This window comes from Bufo bufo, chromosome 2 (assembly GCF_905171765.1).
Source record: "Bufo bufo chromosome 2, aBufBuf1.1, whole genome shotgun sequence".
NCBI lineage: Eukaryota > Metazoa > Chordata > Amphibia > Anura > Bufonidae > Bufo > Bufo bufo.
Window position 1 is genome coordinate 118,483,173 of NC_053390.1, and position 20,440 is coordinate 118,503,612.

General features: G+C 42.3%; 1 protein-coding gene across 1 annotated transcript in view; it reads right to left on the reverse strand.

Annotated features, from left to right (window-relative positions):
• MCCC2 (methylcrotonyl-CoA carboxylase subunit 2) overlaps positions 1-20,440 on the reverse strand; it is a 174,365-nt gene that overhangs the window by 42,973 nt on the left and 110,952 nt on the right. Inside the window, exons 9-12 of the mRNA XM_040421473.1 lie at positions 19,042-19,141; positions 18,765-18,860; positions 6,346-6,418; positions 5,398-5,474 (exon numbers count right to left, since the gene is read on the reverse strand). Coding sequence (XP_040277407.1) covers positions 5,398-5,474; positions 6,346-6,418; positions 18,765-18,860; positions 19,042-19,141 — 346 coding nt within the window. The remainder of the gene's footprint in view (positions 1-5,397; positions 5,475-6,345; positions 6,419-18,764; positions 18,861-19,041; positions 19,142-20,440) is intronic.

A 20,440-nucleotide genomic window follows, 5' to 3' on the forward strand; every position in this document is an offset into this window, starting at 1 on the left:
GCCCAGCATGAATACTGTGGTAGTACAATGTGAATGAGGCCAGGCCGTGAGCCACACCTATGCCAGACCATGTGATGGAAGTTACCAGGTGCAACAGAGTGTCCAAACACACTCAAATCTAACAAGACAAAAACACAGAAATGAAGTGGCAATTCTGGAGGAGCTGCTCAGCCCCTGACACTGTGGCGTGTCTATTTATTGGGGGAGCAGACCCACCGCATGTGGACCGCAATAATCGACTAACCCCAGCAAAATATGCATACAATGGAGGACGTCGACGCGGTCCACATGCACCACAAGAGCAAACTACACAGAATGTAGCAAATAAACATATGAAACACAGAGAGGAAATGCACCAAACAGAAATGCTACTGACTATACTGGGAAGTCATACATGCAGGTATTAAAAGCTGAGACTTTCGCCAATATGTTCCAGTCAGGAAGATATCGGAGCCCATCAATGCACCACGTCACGGTCACTCAGCATGGCAAAGGGTCCTAGCCGCTACTCTAACTATGGTGTGAACATGGTCTGGGGGTGATATAATTCAGCACACAGCCAAGCCTCCACACAAAGGCCCAGCATGAATACTGTGGTAGTACAATGTGAATGAGGCCAGGCCGTGAGCCACACCTATGCCAGACCATGTGATGGAAGTTACCAGGTGCAACAGAGTGTCCAAACACACTCAAATCTAACAAGACAAAAACACAGAAATGAAGTGGCAATTCTGGAGGAGCTGCTCAGCCCCTGACACTGTGGCGTGTCTATTTATTGGGGGAGCAGACCCACCGCATGTGGACCGCAATAATCGACTAACCCCAGCAAAATATGCATACAATGGAGGACGTCGACGCGGTCCACATGCACCACAAGAGCAAACTACACAGAATGTAGCAAATAAACATATGAAACACAGAGAGGAAATGCACCAAACAGAAATGCTACTGACTATACTGGGAAGTCATACATGCATTTCTGTTTGGTGCATTTCCTCTCTGTGTTTCATATGTTTATTTGCTACATTCTGTGTAGTTTGCTCTTGTGGTGCATGTGGACCGCGTCGACGTCCTCCATTGTATGCATATTTTGCTGGGGTTAGTCGATTATTGCGGTCCACATGCGGTGGGTCTGCTCCCCCAATAAATAGACACGCCACAGTGTCAGGGGCTGAGCAGCTCCTCCAGAATTGCCACTTCATTTCTGTGTTTTTGTCTTGTTAGATTTGAGTGTGTTTGGACACTCTGTTGCACCTGGTAACTTCCATCACATGGTCTGGCATAGGTGTGGCTCACGGCCTGGCCTCATTCACATTGTACTACCACAGTATTCATGCTGGGCCTTTGTGTGGAGGCTTGGCTGTGTGCTGAATTATATCACCCCCAGACCATGTTCACACCATAGTTAGAGTAGCGGCTAGGACCCTTTGCCATGCTGAGTGACCGTGACGTGGTGCATTGATGGGCTCCGATATCTTCCTGACTGGAACATATTGGCGAAAGTCTCAGCTTTTAATACCTGCATGTATGACTTCCCAGTATAGTCAGTAGCATTTCTGTTTGGTGCATTTCCTCTCTGTGTTTCATATGTTTATTTGCTACATTCTGTGTAGTTTGCTCTTGTGGTGCATGTGGACCGCGTCGACGTCCTCCATTGTATGCATATTTTGCTGGGGTTAGTCGATTATTGCGGTCCACATGCGGTGGGTCTGCTCCCCCAATAAATAGACACGCCACAGTGTCAGGGGCTGAGCAGCTCCTCCAGAATTGCCACTTCATTTCTGTGTTTTTGTCTTGTTAGATTTGAGTGTGTTTGGACACTCTGTTGCACCTGGTAACTTCCATCACATGGTCTGGCATAGGTGTGGCTCACGGCCTGGCCTCATTCACATTGTACTACCACAGTATTCATGCTGGGCCTTTGTGTGGAGGCTTGGCTGTGTGCTGAATTATATCACCCCCAGACCATGTTCACACCATAGTTAGAGTAGCGGCTAGGACCCTTTGCCATGCTGAGTGACCGTGACGTGGTGCATTGATGGGCTCCGATATCTTCCTGACTGGAACATATTGGCGAAAGTCTCAGCTTTTAATACCTGCATGTATGACTTCCCAGTATAGTCAGTAGCATTTCTGTTTGGTGCATTTCCTCTCTGTGTTTCATATGTTTATTTGCTACATTCTGTGTAGTTTGCTCTTGTGGTGCATGTGGACCGCGTCGACGTCCTCCATTGTATGCATATTTTGCTGGGGTTAGTCGATTATTGCGGTCCACATGCGGTGGGTCTGCTCCCCCAATAAATAGACACGCCACAGTGTCAGGGGCTGAGCAGCTCCTCCAGAATTGCCACTTCATTTCTGTGTTTTTGTCTTGTTAGATTTGAGTGTGTTTGGACACTCTGTTGCACCTGGTAACTTCCATCACATGGTCTGGCATAGGTGTGGCTCACGGCCTGGCCTCATTCACATTGTACTACCACAGTATTCATGCTGGGCCTTTGTGTGGAGGCTTGGCTGTGTGCTGAATTATATCACCCCCAGACCATGTTCACACCATAGTTAGAGTAGCGGCTAGGACCCTTTGCCATGCTGAGTGACCGTGACGTGGTGCATTGATGGGCTCCGATATCTTCCTGACTGGAACATATTGGCGAAAGTCTCAGCTTTTAATACCTGCATGTATGACTTCCCAGTATAGTCAGTAGCATTTCTGTTTGGTGCATTTCCTCTCTGTGTTTCATATGTTTATTTGCTACATTATGTGTAGTTTGCTCTTGTGGTGCATGTGGACCGCGTCGACGTCCTCCATTGTATGCATATTTTGCTGGGGTTAGTCGATTATTGCGGTCCACATGCGGTGGGTCTGCTCCCCCAATAAATAGACACGCCACAGTGTCAGGGGCTGAGCAGCTCCTCCAGAATTGCCACTTCATTTCTGTGTTTTTGTCTTGTTAGATTTGAGTGTGTTTGGACACTCTGTTGCACCTGGTAACTTCCATCACATGGTCTGGCATAGGTGTGGCTCACGGCCTGGCCTCATTCACATTGTACTACCACAGTATTCATGCTGGGCCTTTGTGTGGAGGCTTGGCTGTGTGCTGAATTATATCACCCCCAGACCATGTTCACACCATAGTTAGAGTAGCGGCTAGGACCCTTTGCCATGCTGAGTGACCGTGACGTGGTGCATTGATGGGCTCCGATATCTTCCTGACTGGAACATATTGGCGAAAGTCTCAGCTTTTAATACCTGCATGTATGACTTCCCAGTATAGTCAGTAGCATTTCTGTTTGGTGCATTTCCTCTCTGTGTTTCATATGTTTATTTGCTACATTCTGTGTAGTTTGCTCTTGTGGTGCATGTGGACCGCGTCGACGTCCTCCATTGTATGCATATTTTGCTGGGGTTAGTCGATTATTGCGGTCCACATGCGGTGGGTCTGCTCCCCCAATAAATAGACACGCCACAGTGTCAGGGGCTGAGCAGCTCCTCCAGAATTGCCACTTCATTTCTGTGTTTTTGTCTTGCTCGCTGATATAAAGTTTAGTTATATATTGTGTAGGTGCATCTGCAATGAGATCTCCAGCACTTTGGATCCATACAGTAATGAAAGAGGAATATGAAGCCAGGACTGACTTAAATGAGAATCATGTAATGTTTCCTTCTCCTTTTAATGGCACTGTAGAGAAACTCAACACTTGCTTTGCTTTCTAACTTAAAGGGGTTTTCTGAGATTTTTATACTGATGACCTATGCTCTGGATAGGTCATCAGTATGTGGTCAGTGGGGGTCTGACATCCAACCACCAGCTGTATGAGAAAGCACTGGCGCCTACAGTAGCACCACAACCATCTCCCTGCTCACCATAGAAACATAGAATGTGTCGGCAGATAAGAACCATTTGGCCCATCTAGTCTGCCCAATATACTGAGTACTATGAATAGCCCCTGGCCCTATCTTATATGAAGGATAGCCTTATGCCTATCCCATGCATGCTTAAACTCCTTCACTGTATTTGCAGCTACCACTTCTGCAGGAAGGCTATTCCATGCATCCACTACTCTCTCAGTAAAGTAATACTTCCTTATATTACTTTTAAACCTATGCCCCTCTAATTTAAAACTGTGTCCTCTTGTGGTAGTTTTTCTTCTTTTAAATATGCTCTCCTCCTTTACCGAGTTGATTCCCTTTATGTATTTAAAAGTTTCTATCATATCCCCTCTGTCTCTTCTTTCTTCCAAGCTATACATATTAAGGTCCTTTAACCTTTCCTGGTAAGTTTTATCCTGCAATCCATGTACTAGTTTAGTAGCTCTTCTCTGAACTCTCTCTAGAGTATCTATATCCTTCTGGAGATATGGCCTCCAGTACTGCGCACAATACTCCAAGTGAGGTCTCACCAGTGTTCTGTACAGCGGCATAAGCACTTCACTCTTTCTACTGCTTATACCTCTCCCTATACATCCAAGCATTCTGCTGGCATTTCGTGCTGCCCTATTACATTGTCTTCCCACCTTTAAGTCTTCTGAAATAATTACTCCTAAATCCCTTTCCTCAGATACTGAGGTCAGGACTGTGTCAAATATTCTATATTCTGCCCTTGGGTTTTTACGCCCCAGGTGCATTATCTTGCACTTATCCACATTAAATTTCAGTTGCCAGAGTTCTGACCATTCTTCTAGTTTTCCTAAATCCTTTTCCATTTGGCGTTTCCCTCCAGGAACATCAACCCTGTTACATATCTTTGTATCATCAGCAAAAAGACAAACCTTACCATCGAGGCCTTTTGCAATATCACTTATGAAGATATTAAACAAAATTGGTCCCAGTACAGATCCCTGTGGAACCCCACTGGTAACATGACCTTGTTTTGAATGTTCTCCATTGACTACAACCCTCTGTTGTCTGTCACTCAGCCACTGCCTAATCCACTCAACAATATGGGAGTCCATGCTCAATGACTGCAGTTTATTGATAAGTCTTCTATGTGGGACAGTGTCAAAAGCCTTACTAAAATCTAGATATGCGATGTCTACTGCACCTCCACCGTCTATTATTTTAGTCACCCAGTCAAAAAAATCTATAAGCACAGCTATGTTCATTTGCTAGCAGCCATGCTTGGTATTGCAACCAAGCCCCATTTACTTCAATGGGGCTGAGCTGCGCCTAGGCATGTGACAAATGAATATGACATCACACAGCCCAGGGAAAGCAGTGAGAAGGCCTTGGCGCTACTGCAAATGCTGATGCCTTCTCGAACAGATGATCAGCAGGGGTTCCAGGTGTCGGACCCCACAGATCAGATGCTGATGATCTATCCTTTTAAAACAATGGCCAAAGTGGACATACAGTTGTGTTTCGGCGGCACTGTACAACATACTCTACTTAATACTTGCCTTTTTTGCAGATTCTGAGAAAAGGACACCATTATTTCCAATAATACCAACTGGATAACCAAATATTCTTGCAAAACCTTTGAGATAATAAAAGAATCAATGTATTAGTGAAAATATTAACACTGCTAAAAAAAACAAGAATATCAATATGTTTATCAATATGTAATACAAATCTATCCTTGATACATCTTTAGGTGGGGGGGTCACATCATGTTTTAGCCATCCGTTTAACGTATATGTTGGGGAAAAAAAGTATACAAAAGCGTAGCACACCATGCTTTTGTATCCTGCCAGTAAAAAATGTATAGTTTTTTTTTATTTTTTTATTTTACAATGGACCTCTATGGTGAACGGATGCCACTCTATGGCATCAGTCTGAGGCATCCGTTTAACGTATACGGATGGTAAAAACGTGATGTGAACCCAGCCTTACAGTCATAACCTGATGTAATAAGCTAGAAGAGAGAATATACTGGGAAACAGTTCAATTTCCACAGTACATTTAACAAACAAAAATTGCATCCTCATAGGGATGGCGGTATTATAGGACAGAATTATCTTTAGCAAGCTAGCTATGTAGGGATTTAAAAAGGAAAGCTCCCATTTGCAGAGATTTTGATGAAATATTTAATATGTCTCCTAACAGATTAGGGTGAGACAGGGACAGCTTTGAAGAAAGTGGGATTGCTCTTGTCAGGGCGGCTATTCTGCTCGCTAGGCAGGAATCCATTTTTTTTAGGGATGTATTAGGGAGGGTCAGGTTTTGACCCTTTTAATTGTAATAATAAAAGTTACGTTTCTGAGGGTATTTTTTTTGTTTGATTTCTATATTCCCCTTAGCTATTATAAGTTTTCCTGAGAATAACGAATCAGATCCTGTGATTAGTTTGAAGTATGTAATATATAGTAAGATAGACACTAGTCAGTTATCCATGGTGTGTGCTGTACCTGTAATTAATGTGTCTCCATAAAGTGCTTTAAATTCATCAAATTTGCTTCCATCCACAATCCGAGCAATAACCTATAAAACAGAAACAGGAATTTTTATCAATAGTTAAAAATGGTAAAGATAAAATGCAAATGTTCATCACAGTCACCCTTGCAATCACTTCTTTGGGGAATTCTCCAAGAATTTCACATTAATATACAGTACCAGTAATAAATTAGATTTTTTTCGCCAAAAAACGGCCTATCTACCGTACCTTCTAGAAAGTCATGTCCGTGAACACTCACGCACATACACAGAAGTAGAAATGTGGTACTCATTATAAAGAACATGGGACTGCTATCCCCATCTTCCAAAAGCCATAATTATTTTTCCACTGACACAGCTGTAAGAGGGCTTATTCTCTGTGCAGGTAATGAAAATGTATTTTTTTTAGATTTTGAGATCTACAACTTCTGCTGACAGATGTGTGTGTAGTCTATTTTGCGGGATGAGCGGCAGTATTATTTTTGATAATATTTTATTCCATTTTTTGATAGGTGGGGTGACCAATAAACAACAATTCTGGAACTGTGCATTTTCTTCTTAGCGGCATTCACCATGGAAAAAATAATGCATTTTTTATTTTTAATAATTAGGCGTTTTATATTTACAAAAAATATTATTAAACCTTTGTTTTTACTTTGCTTTGTTTTTTAGAACAAATGGTTTTTATTGAATTTTCCAAAAGTACAATAAAGCATTGTAACAAAAAGCCATTAGGATTTATACATTGAAGTTTGTACAAATAAACAGTACCCATCTATTTAACCATTCATGACAGTTCTTATTTTCACCAGTTATCAAGTAGATGAGTGAGAAACTATTATACTGTGTGAAGTAAATTACCCACACCGTCAGGTGTGAACACTAGTAGCGCACTACCTGCTGTCGAACTTCAACATTTAGAAGATTGGAGATCCATATAATGTACGTCAAATAATCAAAACATAAGAAAAGGAAAATCATGTTAAATAAACCAATCTGTTCAAAGTACATTCTCAGCTACACCAATAAGTGTTAGGGACTTCACTTGCTTGGAATAAACGCGTGAATGGAAGACAACCATAATTTCCAAGAGGTCTCAAATTTAGGATAGGTATGATTCATATAAGCTAACATTTTCTCGTATGCACATGAGGTGTTCACCAGTGTTATCACTTCTTGTATGGGGGGGAACGGCAGGGGATTTCCAATATCTTGTTAATATCAGTTTAGTTGAAAGCAGAACATGTCCCACAATATAATGTTTTTTAACTGGGTGGTCCATGATATTGTGGAACAATAGAGCTAATTCGGGGGTAGGATTAATACTTCTCCCCAGTACAGAAGCTAAAAGATCAAAGCTTTTCTTCCAAAGGTGTTGGATAGTAGGGCAAGACCATAAGATATGTAATAGGGATCCCCTGCCGCCACATCCTCTCCAACAAAGGTTAGAAGTTCCTCGATATATGTGACTCAATCTGTCTGGAGTAAGGTACCATCTCAGCATTGTTTTGATAGCAGCCTAGTAGCGAGAAACACAGGTAAAAGTTTTAGATATAAAAGATAGTGAAGAGGACCAGCTAGAAATAGGAAATTCCCCACCCAGTTGCTTTTACCACGTTATAAATGAAGCAGATTTCACAAATACTTGTTTGGAACTAAGTATAGCATATAGAGGCCGTAGGCCAGTCGATGAGCACTCTGCTGTGTTCCAGAGGTCGATAACCTTCGTACAAGCAAATACCTGAAATGGGTCTTTAGAGTGTAAGAGATGGCGTATTCTAAGGTATTTCTAAAACTCTCTGTGGGGTATGGAATACTGATTGTGTAAAGGAAGAGAATTGCTACAAGTGGGGTCCTTCAAAGAGAAGTGTTATTGAAGAGAGTCCTTTAGACTTCCATAAGGCCAGGTCCAGATCAGAGATGAAAAAGGCTAGTGTCTCCAGTGGGGCATAAATCTTAGTTGAAAACTTAACTTTAGGCGCTTTGGAGTGAAAGGCTCTCCAAGCTGAGATGATGAAAGAGGGGAAAGCTTGGGAGGGTTCCTAGAGAGAGTGATGGGTCAAGGGCTGCTATAAGTAAAGCTTTGAGGTTGCATCTAGGAGACATGAATGTCTCTATCTGGATCCAGTGATGTTGGAAATCACCTCTCCACCACTCTCTCAGGAAGCTCAAATTAGTAGCCAAGTAATAGTCATAAAAATTGGGAAGGGCTAGGCCACCGGATTTTCTAAATGTATTCAGTAATTTGCAAGCAATTCGTGGGAGTTAAGGTGTCCAAATAAAGGTGTTAAGTACAGTACAAACCAAAAGTTTGGACACACCTTCTCATTCAAAGAGTTTTCTTTATTTTCATGACTATGAAAATTGTAGATTCACACTGAAGGCATCAAAACTATGAATTAACACATGTGGAATTATATACATAACAAACAAGTGTGAAACAACTGAAAATATGTCATATTCTAGGTTCTTCAAAGTAGCCACCTTTTGCTTTGATTACTGCTTTGCACACTCTTGGCATTCTCTTGATGAGCTTCAAGAGGTAGTGCCCTGAAATGGTTTTCACTTCATAGGTGTGCCCTGTCAGGTTTAATAAGTGGGATTTCTTGCCTTATAAATGGGGTTGGGACCATCAGTGGCGTTGAGGAGAAGTCAGGTGGATACACAGCTGATAGTCCTACTGAATAGATTGTTAGAATTTGTATTATGGCAAGAAAAAAGTAGCTAAGTAAAGAAAAACGAGTGGCCATCATTACTTTAAGAAATGAAGGTCAGTCAGTCAGCCGAAAAATTGGGAAAACTTTGAAAGTAAGGGCTATTTGACCATGAAGGAGAGTGATGGGGTGCTGCGCCAGATGACCTGGCCTCCACAGTCACCGGACCTGAACCCAAGCCAACAAGTGCTAATCATCTCTGGGAACTCCTTCAAGACTGTTGGAAGACCATTTCAGGGGACCACCTCTTGAAGCTCATCAAGAGAATGCCAAGAGTGTGCAAAGCAGTAATCAAAGCAAAAGGTGGCTACTTTGAAGAACCTAGAATATGACATATTTTCAGTTGTTTCACACTTGTTTGTTATGTATATAATTCCACATGTGTTAATTCATAGTTTTGATGCCTTCATAGTCATGAAAATAAAGAAAACTCTTTGAATGAGAAGGTGTGTCCAAACTTTTGGTCTGTACTGTAGCTTATTTATGCGTTAGAAAAACGATGTCGGGATAGATATAGGTACTGTCCTAAATAGCTATAGGATATCTGGAAGGTTGCTATTCGACCCACCCATGATATTTCATGCTTACTGAATTGGAGCATCTTTTTCCACTACCTTCAGGGGGAGATAGTTAAGACGGTATAGGAGTTTAGTGTTTTTAGCAACCTTAGTTCCTAGATATTGAACACATTCTGTCTGCCAGTCTAACTTGAATCTAGATTGTAGCTCTGACAGGGAGGAAGACTTGATATTGATGGGTAAGGCCTGGGATTTCCTTTCATTAACTTTATAAAAGGAGTATTTACCATACTGATGAATAATTCTCATAACTGCCAGTAAGGAGAGTTCTGGAGAACTAAGTGTCATGACATCATCAGCATACAGAGATAATTTATGAGACTTGTCCCCAATATCAATACCTTTAACCTCTTCAGATCTGCGGATTGCCTGGGCTAAGGGTTCAATGGATATGATAAATATGAGAAGGGAAAGAGGGCACCCCTGACAGGTGCCATTGGTGATCGTAAATGAGGATGATACAGTTGTGTTCAAAATTATTCAACCCCCACTGAAATTGAGTGTTTTGGCCAGTTTGACATTGATTTTGATCATTTCAGTCATCTTGTTTACAATTAAATCAAAGAGGCACTTGTAAGTCAGACAAATATAACATAACATTTATAATGAAATAACCACAAATGTATTTTCTGTGCTCACATCATTATCAGTTTAATTCAACCCCCAAGTGACATTCAATCTTAGTACTTAGTACAACATCCTTTTCCAGTTATAACAGCTTTTAAACGTGAAGCATAGCTTGACACAAGTGTCTTGCAGCGATCTACGGGTATCTTCGCCCATTCTTCATGGGCAAAAGCCTCCAGTTCAGTCACATTCTTAGGCTTGCGCGCTGCAACTGCTTTCTTTAAGTCCCACCAGAGGTTCGATGGCCACTTCAAAATGTTCCAGCCTTTAATCTGCAACCATGCTCTAGTGGACTTGGAGGTATGCTTGGGATCATTGTCCTGTTGAAAGGTCCAACGTCTCCCAAGCCTCAGGTTTGTGACGGACTGCATCACATTTTCATCCAATATCCCCTGGTACTGAAGAGAATTCATGGAACCTTGCACACGCTGAAGCTTCCCTGTACCTATAGAAGCAAAACAGCCCCAAAGCATGATTGACCCCCCCACCATGCTTCACAGTAGGCAAGGTGTTCTTTTCTTCATAGGCCTTGTTCTTCCTCCTCCAAACATAGCGTTGATCCATGGGCCCAAACCGTTCTAATTTTTTTCATCAGTCCACAGAACACTATCCCAAAACTTTGTGGTTTGTCCACATGACTTTTGGCATACTGCAGTCGACTCTTCTTATTCTTTGGAGACAGCAAGGGGGTGCGCCTGGGAGTTCTGGCATGGAGGCCTTCATTACGCAGTGTGCGCCTTATTGTCTGAGCTGAAACTTCAGTACCCACATCTGACAAATCTTTTTTCAGTTCCTCAGCAGTCACACGGGGACTTTTCTCCACTTTGCGCTTCAGGTAGCGCACAGCAGTCGAAGTCAGCATCTTCTTTCTGCCACGACCAGGTAGCGTTTCAACAGTGCCCTTTGCCTTGAATTTGCGAATGATGCTTCCTATGGTGTCTCTTGGTATGTTTAACATCTTTGCAATCTTCTTATAGCCATTGCCCTTCCTGTGAAGAGAAATCACCTCTTCTCTTGTCTTCCTGGACCATTCTCTTGACTTCACCATGTTTGTAAACACACCAGTAAATGTCTAGAAGGAGCTGAGTATCACAGTCCTTTTAAATCTGCCTAATTGGTGCTTATTATGCTTGATTGCTGCTCCTTGACATTCACAGGTGTTTTCAATACCTGATCGAAAACACTTGAATGAACCTCTGTTCTTAAGAGTGGTAGTCTTTAAGGGGTTGAATAATTGTGTCAATGAAGAAATCACAAAAAAAAACATTTAATACTGTATTACAAAAACAATTGATGTCATTTTAATTGCATTTGGTTAAAAAGTCCTTGTAAGATTTCATTCTGAACACAATTACAAATGTACACTAAATTCCCTAAAACCCTTTACAGCATTGGGGGTTGAATAATTTGGAACACAACTGTAAGGCGTTATTTACATAAACGCGAGCCGAGGGGTTACTATATAGGGCCTTCACTGCTCCCAGAAAGGTGCCACACAATCCCATTGTTTGAAGCACCGAGAAGGCAAAAGACCAGTTAATACGGTCAAATGCCTTCTCGGTATCCAAGGTAACCAACACCGCCCCCACACCGGACCTCCCAACATAGTCAACTATGTTCATAACTCTCCGTGTGTTCCCAATTATTTGTCTACCTTTGATAAATCCAGATTGGTCACAATCTATTAACGAAGGTAGAATGGGTGCCAGGCAAGCAGCTAGGGCTTTGGCGTCGATTTTTAGGTCAGTATTTTAATAGCAAAATGGGCCTAAAGTTCTGCGGAGTGTCCCGGTGATTTCCCCGTTTTCGGAATGGTGACTATGACTACTGAGAGCATCTCCGATGGGAAGGAGCTGCTAGAGAAACCTTTCTGTAATGCTTCCTGCATAAAGGGAAGGAGGATATCTGAAAAGGTCTTATAATAACTATTAGAAAGACCATCAGGTCCCGGGGCTTTCTGGTTGGGGAGGTATTTTATAATTTTCTGGAGTTCATTAGCGGAGAGAGGATTGCTTAACAGGTCTAATTGTTCGGCTGAGATATGAGGTAGGTTAAGGTCTTTCAGGAATGCCTTAATTTCTGTCTGAGATCCCAAAGATGCATTTTGAGAGGAGTTTAGGTTATAATGGGTATTCCATAAAGCTGTCCACAATACCTTGGGGGTCTATGATCAACGAGTTGTCTTTAGAGGAACGTAAGTAGGGAATCCTGGATTTAATCCTCTGAGCTTTTATCCTCTGAGCCATTAATCTCCCTACTTTGTTATTTTGGGAATGATATTTAGCTTTAACCTTTTGTAGGTTGTGTTCATATCTGTATAGGAGACAATCTTTAAGTTGAAGTTTGAGGTCTTTCAAATGATCTGAGAGCCCAGGTGAAGCTTTATTCTTGGTCTCCGCTTCCTTTATAGAGGATAGTAGCTCAGAAATTCTGTTGTCTCTGACTTCCTTAGCAGTGTGGCTCAGTTTAATAAAATTCCCTCTAATAAACGCCTTATGGGCGTTCCACAGTGATAATGAGCATGATACTGATCCTACATTATGTTGGAAAAATTCACGTAGGGCAGTCTCCAAGTCAGCTTTATATGTCGGACGAGATAAAAGAAAAGTATTACAGCGCCAAAGGAAAGGGCATGGAGTCGCATTTGATTCTTGTACGGTCAGCATAATGGCTGCGTGGTCAGAACACTCGATTAGTCCTATGGTGGATTCTGAGGCAATTGGGATTAGTGATCTGGAAATCAAAAACAGGTCAATACGGGAATAAGAATGGTGCGCATTAGAAAAATATGTAAAGTCCCTTTCCTGTGGTTGGTCAATGCGCCTGATATCAAACAATTCTTCTGAATGTGCCCATTGCTGAAGGGTAGCATTCTTGTATCTAGAAGAGTGGGAGGTGTCGAGTTCTGACATAGGAGGCAAGGTATAATCCCCACATGACCCTGTCTAACTTTATCTACTTTTCTATAGAGTTTTTTCAGAAAGCTGACTTGAAGCGTATTGGGAGCATATAACACTACAATAGTATAGTGGACATTGTTGATGAGGCAGACTAGAATAATTATTTAAGCTCTAATGCCTCCTGCCATAGAAAGGCTGTTTTGGGGGGCTGTTAAGACCTCTAACATTCAAAGAAATAAACCTAAGAACCATTGGAAAGATTAAGAAAGCTTAACCTGATACATCTCAGTGTCACACTAGGGATGATTTGGGCCTTCCAAGGAAAGAAGCAGTTTACACAATATCTTTGGATGGGTTCATTCAGCTGAGAGTGAAGAACGCCCAACTGAAAAACAAAATGATAAAGGCAAAGAAAAAACAAATAACAATTATAACTAACCAGCGCAAGTAGCTGCCACAGAATTTTGGGTAAAGTCCACACTAAATTGTCATGGCATTTATCTGAATTTCTGATCATCAGAGATATAAAGCTACAAACACCCAAACGTCCGAGTGAAATATCACACAGCCCTCAATGCTTGGTGCCTCTTCCAGATTCCACCACCTGCCAATCCTGAGCAACATGTTGAGGGTTCTTGGGGGCCCCATTCAGAAAGTTCGCTATGTCAATGTTCCATGATGATAAGAGGGCTTTCTCTGACTCTACCGAGCTGATGACATGTAGGGATCCATCTTTTTTTTTTTATAAACTTTTATTCTGGGAAAATAAAGTACATGCATACCGTACACACGGCCATTTGGTGACAATTGGCATAAGTAAATCTCAGTACAAGAAACTCAGTAAACTGTCAGTCTTAGCGTGACAAGCAAATACATTTCCCAATTTTCCCTTTATTCCGTTCTCCCTCCCCGCCCCCCTCCCACTGATAACCAAAAAACATATGATCTTATTTTAATATTGCCCTTTTCCTCCCCCCCTGACTCCCTACCCTCTCCCATACATCCCCCTTCTCTTCCCCCCTCCCCATCCCCCTTTTGTCCTTCCTGAACATCTCGGCTACTTTGAACGTCCAACTATCTTTACTACTAATAATCTTCCCAACCATTTCTTCATTCTTGTAATATCCTTTATTTAAGCCTTCACACTTTCAAATCCCCCAGCTGGTCCTTCAGATCCTCCTGTAGGTACCACGCTGTGAGTTTGAAGGGTTCCATCAATGAGGGATATTCTGAATTGGAAATAAACTGTAACATGAAACTCCTCCATACTTTGTACAGTTTCTTCCCCAGCATTTCTTTCCTGGTGATAGCCTCACGCCATTCCAGAAGGAATAAACGTTTAACTCGATTCAACAACATTTCCACACTAGGAATGTCCGCCAATAGCCACTGTGTCAATAGGCATCTCTTTGCCTCCAACATTATCTTATGCTCAAGAGTAGTCAGGCCCTTCCTCTCTCTACCTCTTTCATTATCAGATGATTGTTTTTCTTCTGCCTGAAATATGACCAAAAGGGGTGATAATTCTGAGCGGTTGTTGCCTCGCCTTCTCATAATTTCAAGCACTTGAGACCAGAAGCTCATTGAACTGGGGCAAGCCCAAATACCGTGGAACAAATCTGTCCCTGGCGTGCTACACTTTGGACAGGCAGTTATCCTATCAGGTCTGGCTAGGGAAGGTGGTAAATTAAATCCATAAATTGCCCTATGAAGGATCTTGAAGTGAGTTTCTCTCATCTGTTCATTGGGTACTGCTTTATAGAGCGCCTGAATACCTGTCCGAGCAATGGACTCTAATTCCGTCACACCTAGTTGATTTTCCCATTTTCTGAACAAGTTAACCGCCAGCTGATCTTCCCAGGTTGCCCTCAATATCATGTAGATTTCTGAAATAGACATTCTACACTTATGTCCTAGAAAGGAATCAAATTTGTTCCTCTGCCCCTCTTTGGATAAATCGCTTATAATGCTCTTTACATAGCTGAGAACCTGCATATATTGGAACTGTGCCGGTTTCTGTAGGTTCCATCTCTCTGTTAGCTCACCCAGCGATGCCCATTTGGCCTCCCTCTCGTGGATCAGATCCCCTGCCTTAGACACTCCTTTATTTGCCCACTCTAGGAAGGATTTCTCACTATAACCAGGAGGGAAGTTGGGATTACCCTGTAAAGGGAGATGTTTCGAAAACAAATAAGGTAGGCCAAACAGCTTCCTCACATTTTTCCATGTGATAATTGTGTCTCTGAGAATAAGGGACTTCCTTGCTACAAGTGGGAGTTTCGATACTTTGGTGTGAAGGAGGGCTGTCAGGTTCCATGGTGATGCTAACTGACTCTCAACTCGTATGTTCGAGTAGAAAGAAGTCTTGTTGACCCAGTCTAGTATGTGTCTACTAAGGCACGCCAGATTATAACCTCACAGGTCTGGAAAAATAAGGCCTCCCTGTTCCTTTTTAAGTTTTAACTTTTTTAACGCAATTCTTGCCTTCCTACCTCTCCACAGGAATTGAGTAAACTTCTTCTCAAGGTCCCCTATATCAGCATGACGTAAGAGGACAGGAATTGTTTGTAGAGGATACATTAGCTACGCTGCACCCATCATCTTAACCAGTTGGCACCAGCCCATTAGAGACAAGGGTAAATTATTCCACCTATCTAAATCCTTTTTAATTTTGGCAAACAAGGGTGGGTAGTTCAACCTATATAAGGAATGTGTGACTTTCCTATTTTGATCCCTAGATAGGTAATTTGGGTCGACGGTTTGGCAATACCAAATTTCCCTGTGCCAATATCCCTCCCGTCATCCCCTTGTGCCAATGGAAGCAATTCACATTTAGTCCTATTTACCGCGTAGCCAGAGTATTTCCCAAATTCACTTAGCAGGTCCATCACTCTCCCCATATGTTGTTTCGGGCGGGCCAGAAATAGAATTAGGTCATCAGCGAACAAAGCCGCTTTTGCCCGACATCCCCCAACTTTGATACCTTCAAAGACACTTGAGTCGCACAATCCTCTGGCGAGCGGTTCTAATGCTAAGTTAAACAGGAGTGGGGATAGTGGGCATCCCTGCCGAGTGCCTTTTTGAAGCTGAAAGGGCTTAGATAGAAAGCCTTGGGTATAAACCTTCGCTCTCGGATTATGGTACATTTGGGACACATATGTCCTGAAAGCCCCTTGGAATCCCATCCTATCCAATACTGCTCCCAGCCATGCCCACCTTACATTGTCAAATGCCTTTTCCGCATCCAAAGTGAGCATGGCTGGAAATTCCCCCTCAACTTCACACAATTCCCAAATCAAACAAATTAGTCAAGAATATTAGACCTGATTATTTATTGAGGATATTGATCCAATATCACATGCAGACAAACAACTTCAGACAGCACTCCAATTAAAGGGAACCTGTCACCTGGAAAACACATATTAAACCAACCACAGTACCTTAAAACATCCCCCAGTGTGTTGCTAATCATGATTTTCTTTCCTCATTCTGTCTCCTCATATTTGTTAAAATCGCAGTTTTAATGTCTGTTGGCGCCTTCTCCAAGTCAGGGTCAGGCTTGAAGTCAAGGGGGCAGCGGCCTCCTTGCTTCAAGGCACGATAAGCCCGCCCCCTTACCCCTCCTCTCTACATTGTGATGGACATCTTGCCGTGATGCCAAGACCGAGCTCTTATCGCGCATGCGCTGCCTGTTACAGCGCGATCCCGGCTCCGGTGTTCCGTGATATTTCCCCTACCTTTGAAATTTCCCACCCTTGTCCCTTCCTGTTGTGACACGGATGCACCGGACATGACGTTCCCAGCTTTGGAAGAAGGTGTGCCGCGCCACGCAGGCGCACGACAGGGTAGGGAAATTTCACACCAGAGTTGGGGAGAAGGGGCCACCTAATGCCTAATATGTTTGACTCATTTGATTTGGAAAGCTGCTTTTTGAACTTGTGTGTAGTTTTATGTCAAATTTATGAAGAAATACAGAAAATTCTGAAGGGTTCACAAATTTTCATGCACCACTGTAACGCTGCTCCTGGACATTGCAGGAGGAGATTTTTGCTGTATAACAAGGAAATAAAACGGTAAAATGAAGCTTGTGTGAGACGACTCCCTCCCTTTTCCACAAATCATAAGTAATAATGTTAGGAATGAAAATGACAACAGGCTGAAGGAAATGTTCATCTGCAGGTAACCTCTAAAAGGGGACCCGTGAATGAAATGTGGAGATACTTTGAAAGTCTGGTAATAGCTGTTCTCCCTGTTTGTGAGGCACCCAGGGTGAATAAGATTATATATTTCTCTCTGAAGAGACTATGCTTCAGATAAATTCCAAGTGACGTAACAGACGTAAGGTCTTTTTTTTTTTTTTTTCAACTTAATTTCAATCATTTCCATATTAGTCTTGCACTGTTGGGGCTGCAATTAAAAGCAGCGGTATATTTTCACACTTCGTTAAGAGCAAAGAAGTAGTTTGAAGAGTGTAAGGCATACAAATGCAGATTCAGTAGCAAGAACCTCATGGTTTATCAGTGGGAGAAAAATGGCAGTGTGCCTTATGAAGAGAATACTAATGAATACTTCCATTATGGATGTGCTCACTAGTACACAGTAGGACCAGGTGCTCGAAAGCACTCTCGACCCTCTGGTCTTCTGCTGGTGCCACACGCTGTGCTACGACCTGATGTCGCACAGCGTAAGCACGCATTATGACCATCAGGTCACAGTGCAGCTCTGTGCTGGCAGAGGACTAGGGAGCGACGAGTTCAGAAAAAGAGCGCTATATCTGTGAGTGGCAGCGCCGTCTGGAGCAGGAGAGGTAAGTTAATTTATTTATTTTATGTCTGATCTGAGATCTGATGAGGAATGGGAGTCTGATTTGTGGTCTGATGAAAATTATTTTTTTCTTATTTTCCTCCCAGCAGAAAGGTCCTAACCGCAGAGAGCGAAGCCAATGTCCGCTGAAAAAGAATAGAAAGAGCCGAAATTTGCCCTTTGAGGGAGCTAAGAGCCAGCCCGAAGTCCATGCCCGACTGCAGGAAAGACAAAAGTCGTGGCAACGAGAAATGAATTGGAGACAGCTAGTGAAGCTCGCACCAACTAAAGTAGGATTTCCAGGTCCGGAGAAGGGGAGGGAGGAGGAAGAAGGGGGGTGTTTGGGCCAAAAATACTCACCCGTCTGGCGTGTTCTGCCCCCCTGGTTCCAGCCAGGTTACCACCTTTGGTGTGCAGCCCCTTGGGGAGGGCCGCTATATCGGAAACAGAGGGGACTTATCAGCAGACCTGCAAAGCAGGGAGGTCTGCCTCCTACAGACACTAAGCTAAAAACTGATTTAGCTTAGTCCTTTTAGGAAGGGTACAGCTGGAGGGAGGAGCTCACACCTTTGTGCTTAATGTAGGCCTCCTAGTGGCAACAGCTATACCCATGGTCAAGCCTGTGTCCCCCAATGATCAGGATGAGAAACACATATTTAAATCAACTATTTATTGGGTCAAAAAAATTTTTTTCATTAGATTCATAAATGATATTTTGTGCACTGTAACATTTTATAACATATTAAACCAGGTTAATCTTAAACGTTATTACCTCTCGGACATCAAAATTCTTCTTTAAATTGTCACCAACAATCCCGTACAACTCATCTGCTGGAAAGAGTGGATCTTCTGGCTTTTCAATAGTCACCTAAATCAATCAAATAAAAAAAATAACAATAAAAAACACTGAACAGGAAAACATCATCTACAGCATAAAACACATAAAGCCATGCAACATGTGGTCTATTTTATGTTTTTTTATTTTACTTTGCATAAATATTCAATTGAAAAATAGCAAATGAGGTGTCCACCAAACATATGCAACTTACATCAACATTCTTTTTGTAGTTCAAACTTCTCACTGTTTTCCGAGCCAGATGAAGAGCATGGTTGTCATCTATTGCGTAGTGGTCGGTCACACCAGATTTCCTGATTTAAAATAAGAAAAAAAGTGCTAAAATGAGTGTTCAATTTCCAATGCTTTGCCATTGGACTAACTATAAAAAACTACTCATCGAAAGGGTATCGCCCAACCCCCTGATACAGACAAGTATATGCAAGTTGCATTTATTGTTTTGTCTTCTTTTATTTATTTTGTACTGTTACTTCTATAACTTAGCATTTGATCACAGTCCTTAAAGGGGTTGTCCCATTACAAGAACGTATCCCCTATTCTGAGGGATTGTAGAGATCTGACCAATGGGGCCCCCACCAATCATGGGAATAGGTGTCCGAAGCCCCCAATCAGAAACAACACCTTTCTTGTATAATCAGACAATCCCTGTAAAAGGAGTTACATCCAGCTGAAACCTGCAGCAATCAGCTGTTATCTCTGGAAGCAGCAGTAATTTAATGGTTACCCATGTAAAGTATAAACAGGCTGGATTCACCAAAGTGAAAGCCACTCTGAGTGTCTCATCACCCTGGCTTTTTAGTAGAGGAGTCCCAAGCAGGTGACCCTTTTTATGACATCCATATGCCCTAACAGAGGGTTGTCTTTGTGAAATATCCTGTTATAGGCTAGGGCTGAATAATAAGAAAGGTGATCAGAAAACTGCAAAGAACAAACTCCCTTAATCATCCGATCAGTCAGTATAGGTGATCAAACCAAAGGTCAGGCAGGGATTTACAGACATAATACAGATTTATTACACTTGTGTCAAATTTACCTAAAGGTGAGCAAAAAACAGATGCAACCGGCATATAGAAGTTTTTTTTTTTTTTAAGGAAAAGCATGAATTGATGTCAAAGAGATAACGAGTATGACATTCACTTCATCGTTTCATTGGGATGCAAAGCAGTGTAAGAGGAAGAACAATGTCTGAAGAGGAGTTTAAATGGAGTCTGTCAGCAGTTTTGGCCGACTGCTGACAGCGCTAGGTATAAGCTGGAGAGAGCAGTACAAATAAACAGTTTGTGGAGCTTTTATTATCAGATTAGTGTGAATATGAACTTTTATTCTGATCCTGCAAGTGACGAAGAGGCGGGGCTTTGCTGTGAAATGCTCTCTACTTTGAGGTGATTCACAGTCCCTCCCTTCTGAGTGATCGCTGAAGTGGTCTCCTGGTTGGATGCTACAGCTGTCGCTCAGAGCACATAAGGGCCTGTGAAGAAGCTCAATGCAGACAATAGTTCACAGTGAAGTCCTGCCTCTGGCACTGGCAGAATAAAAGTTCTTATTCACACTTCTCCTGATAATAAAAGCTTCACAACAGTATGTTTGTCCTG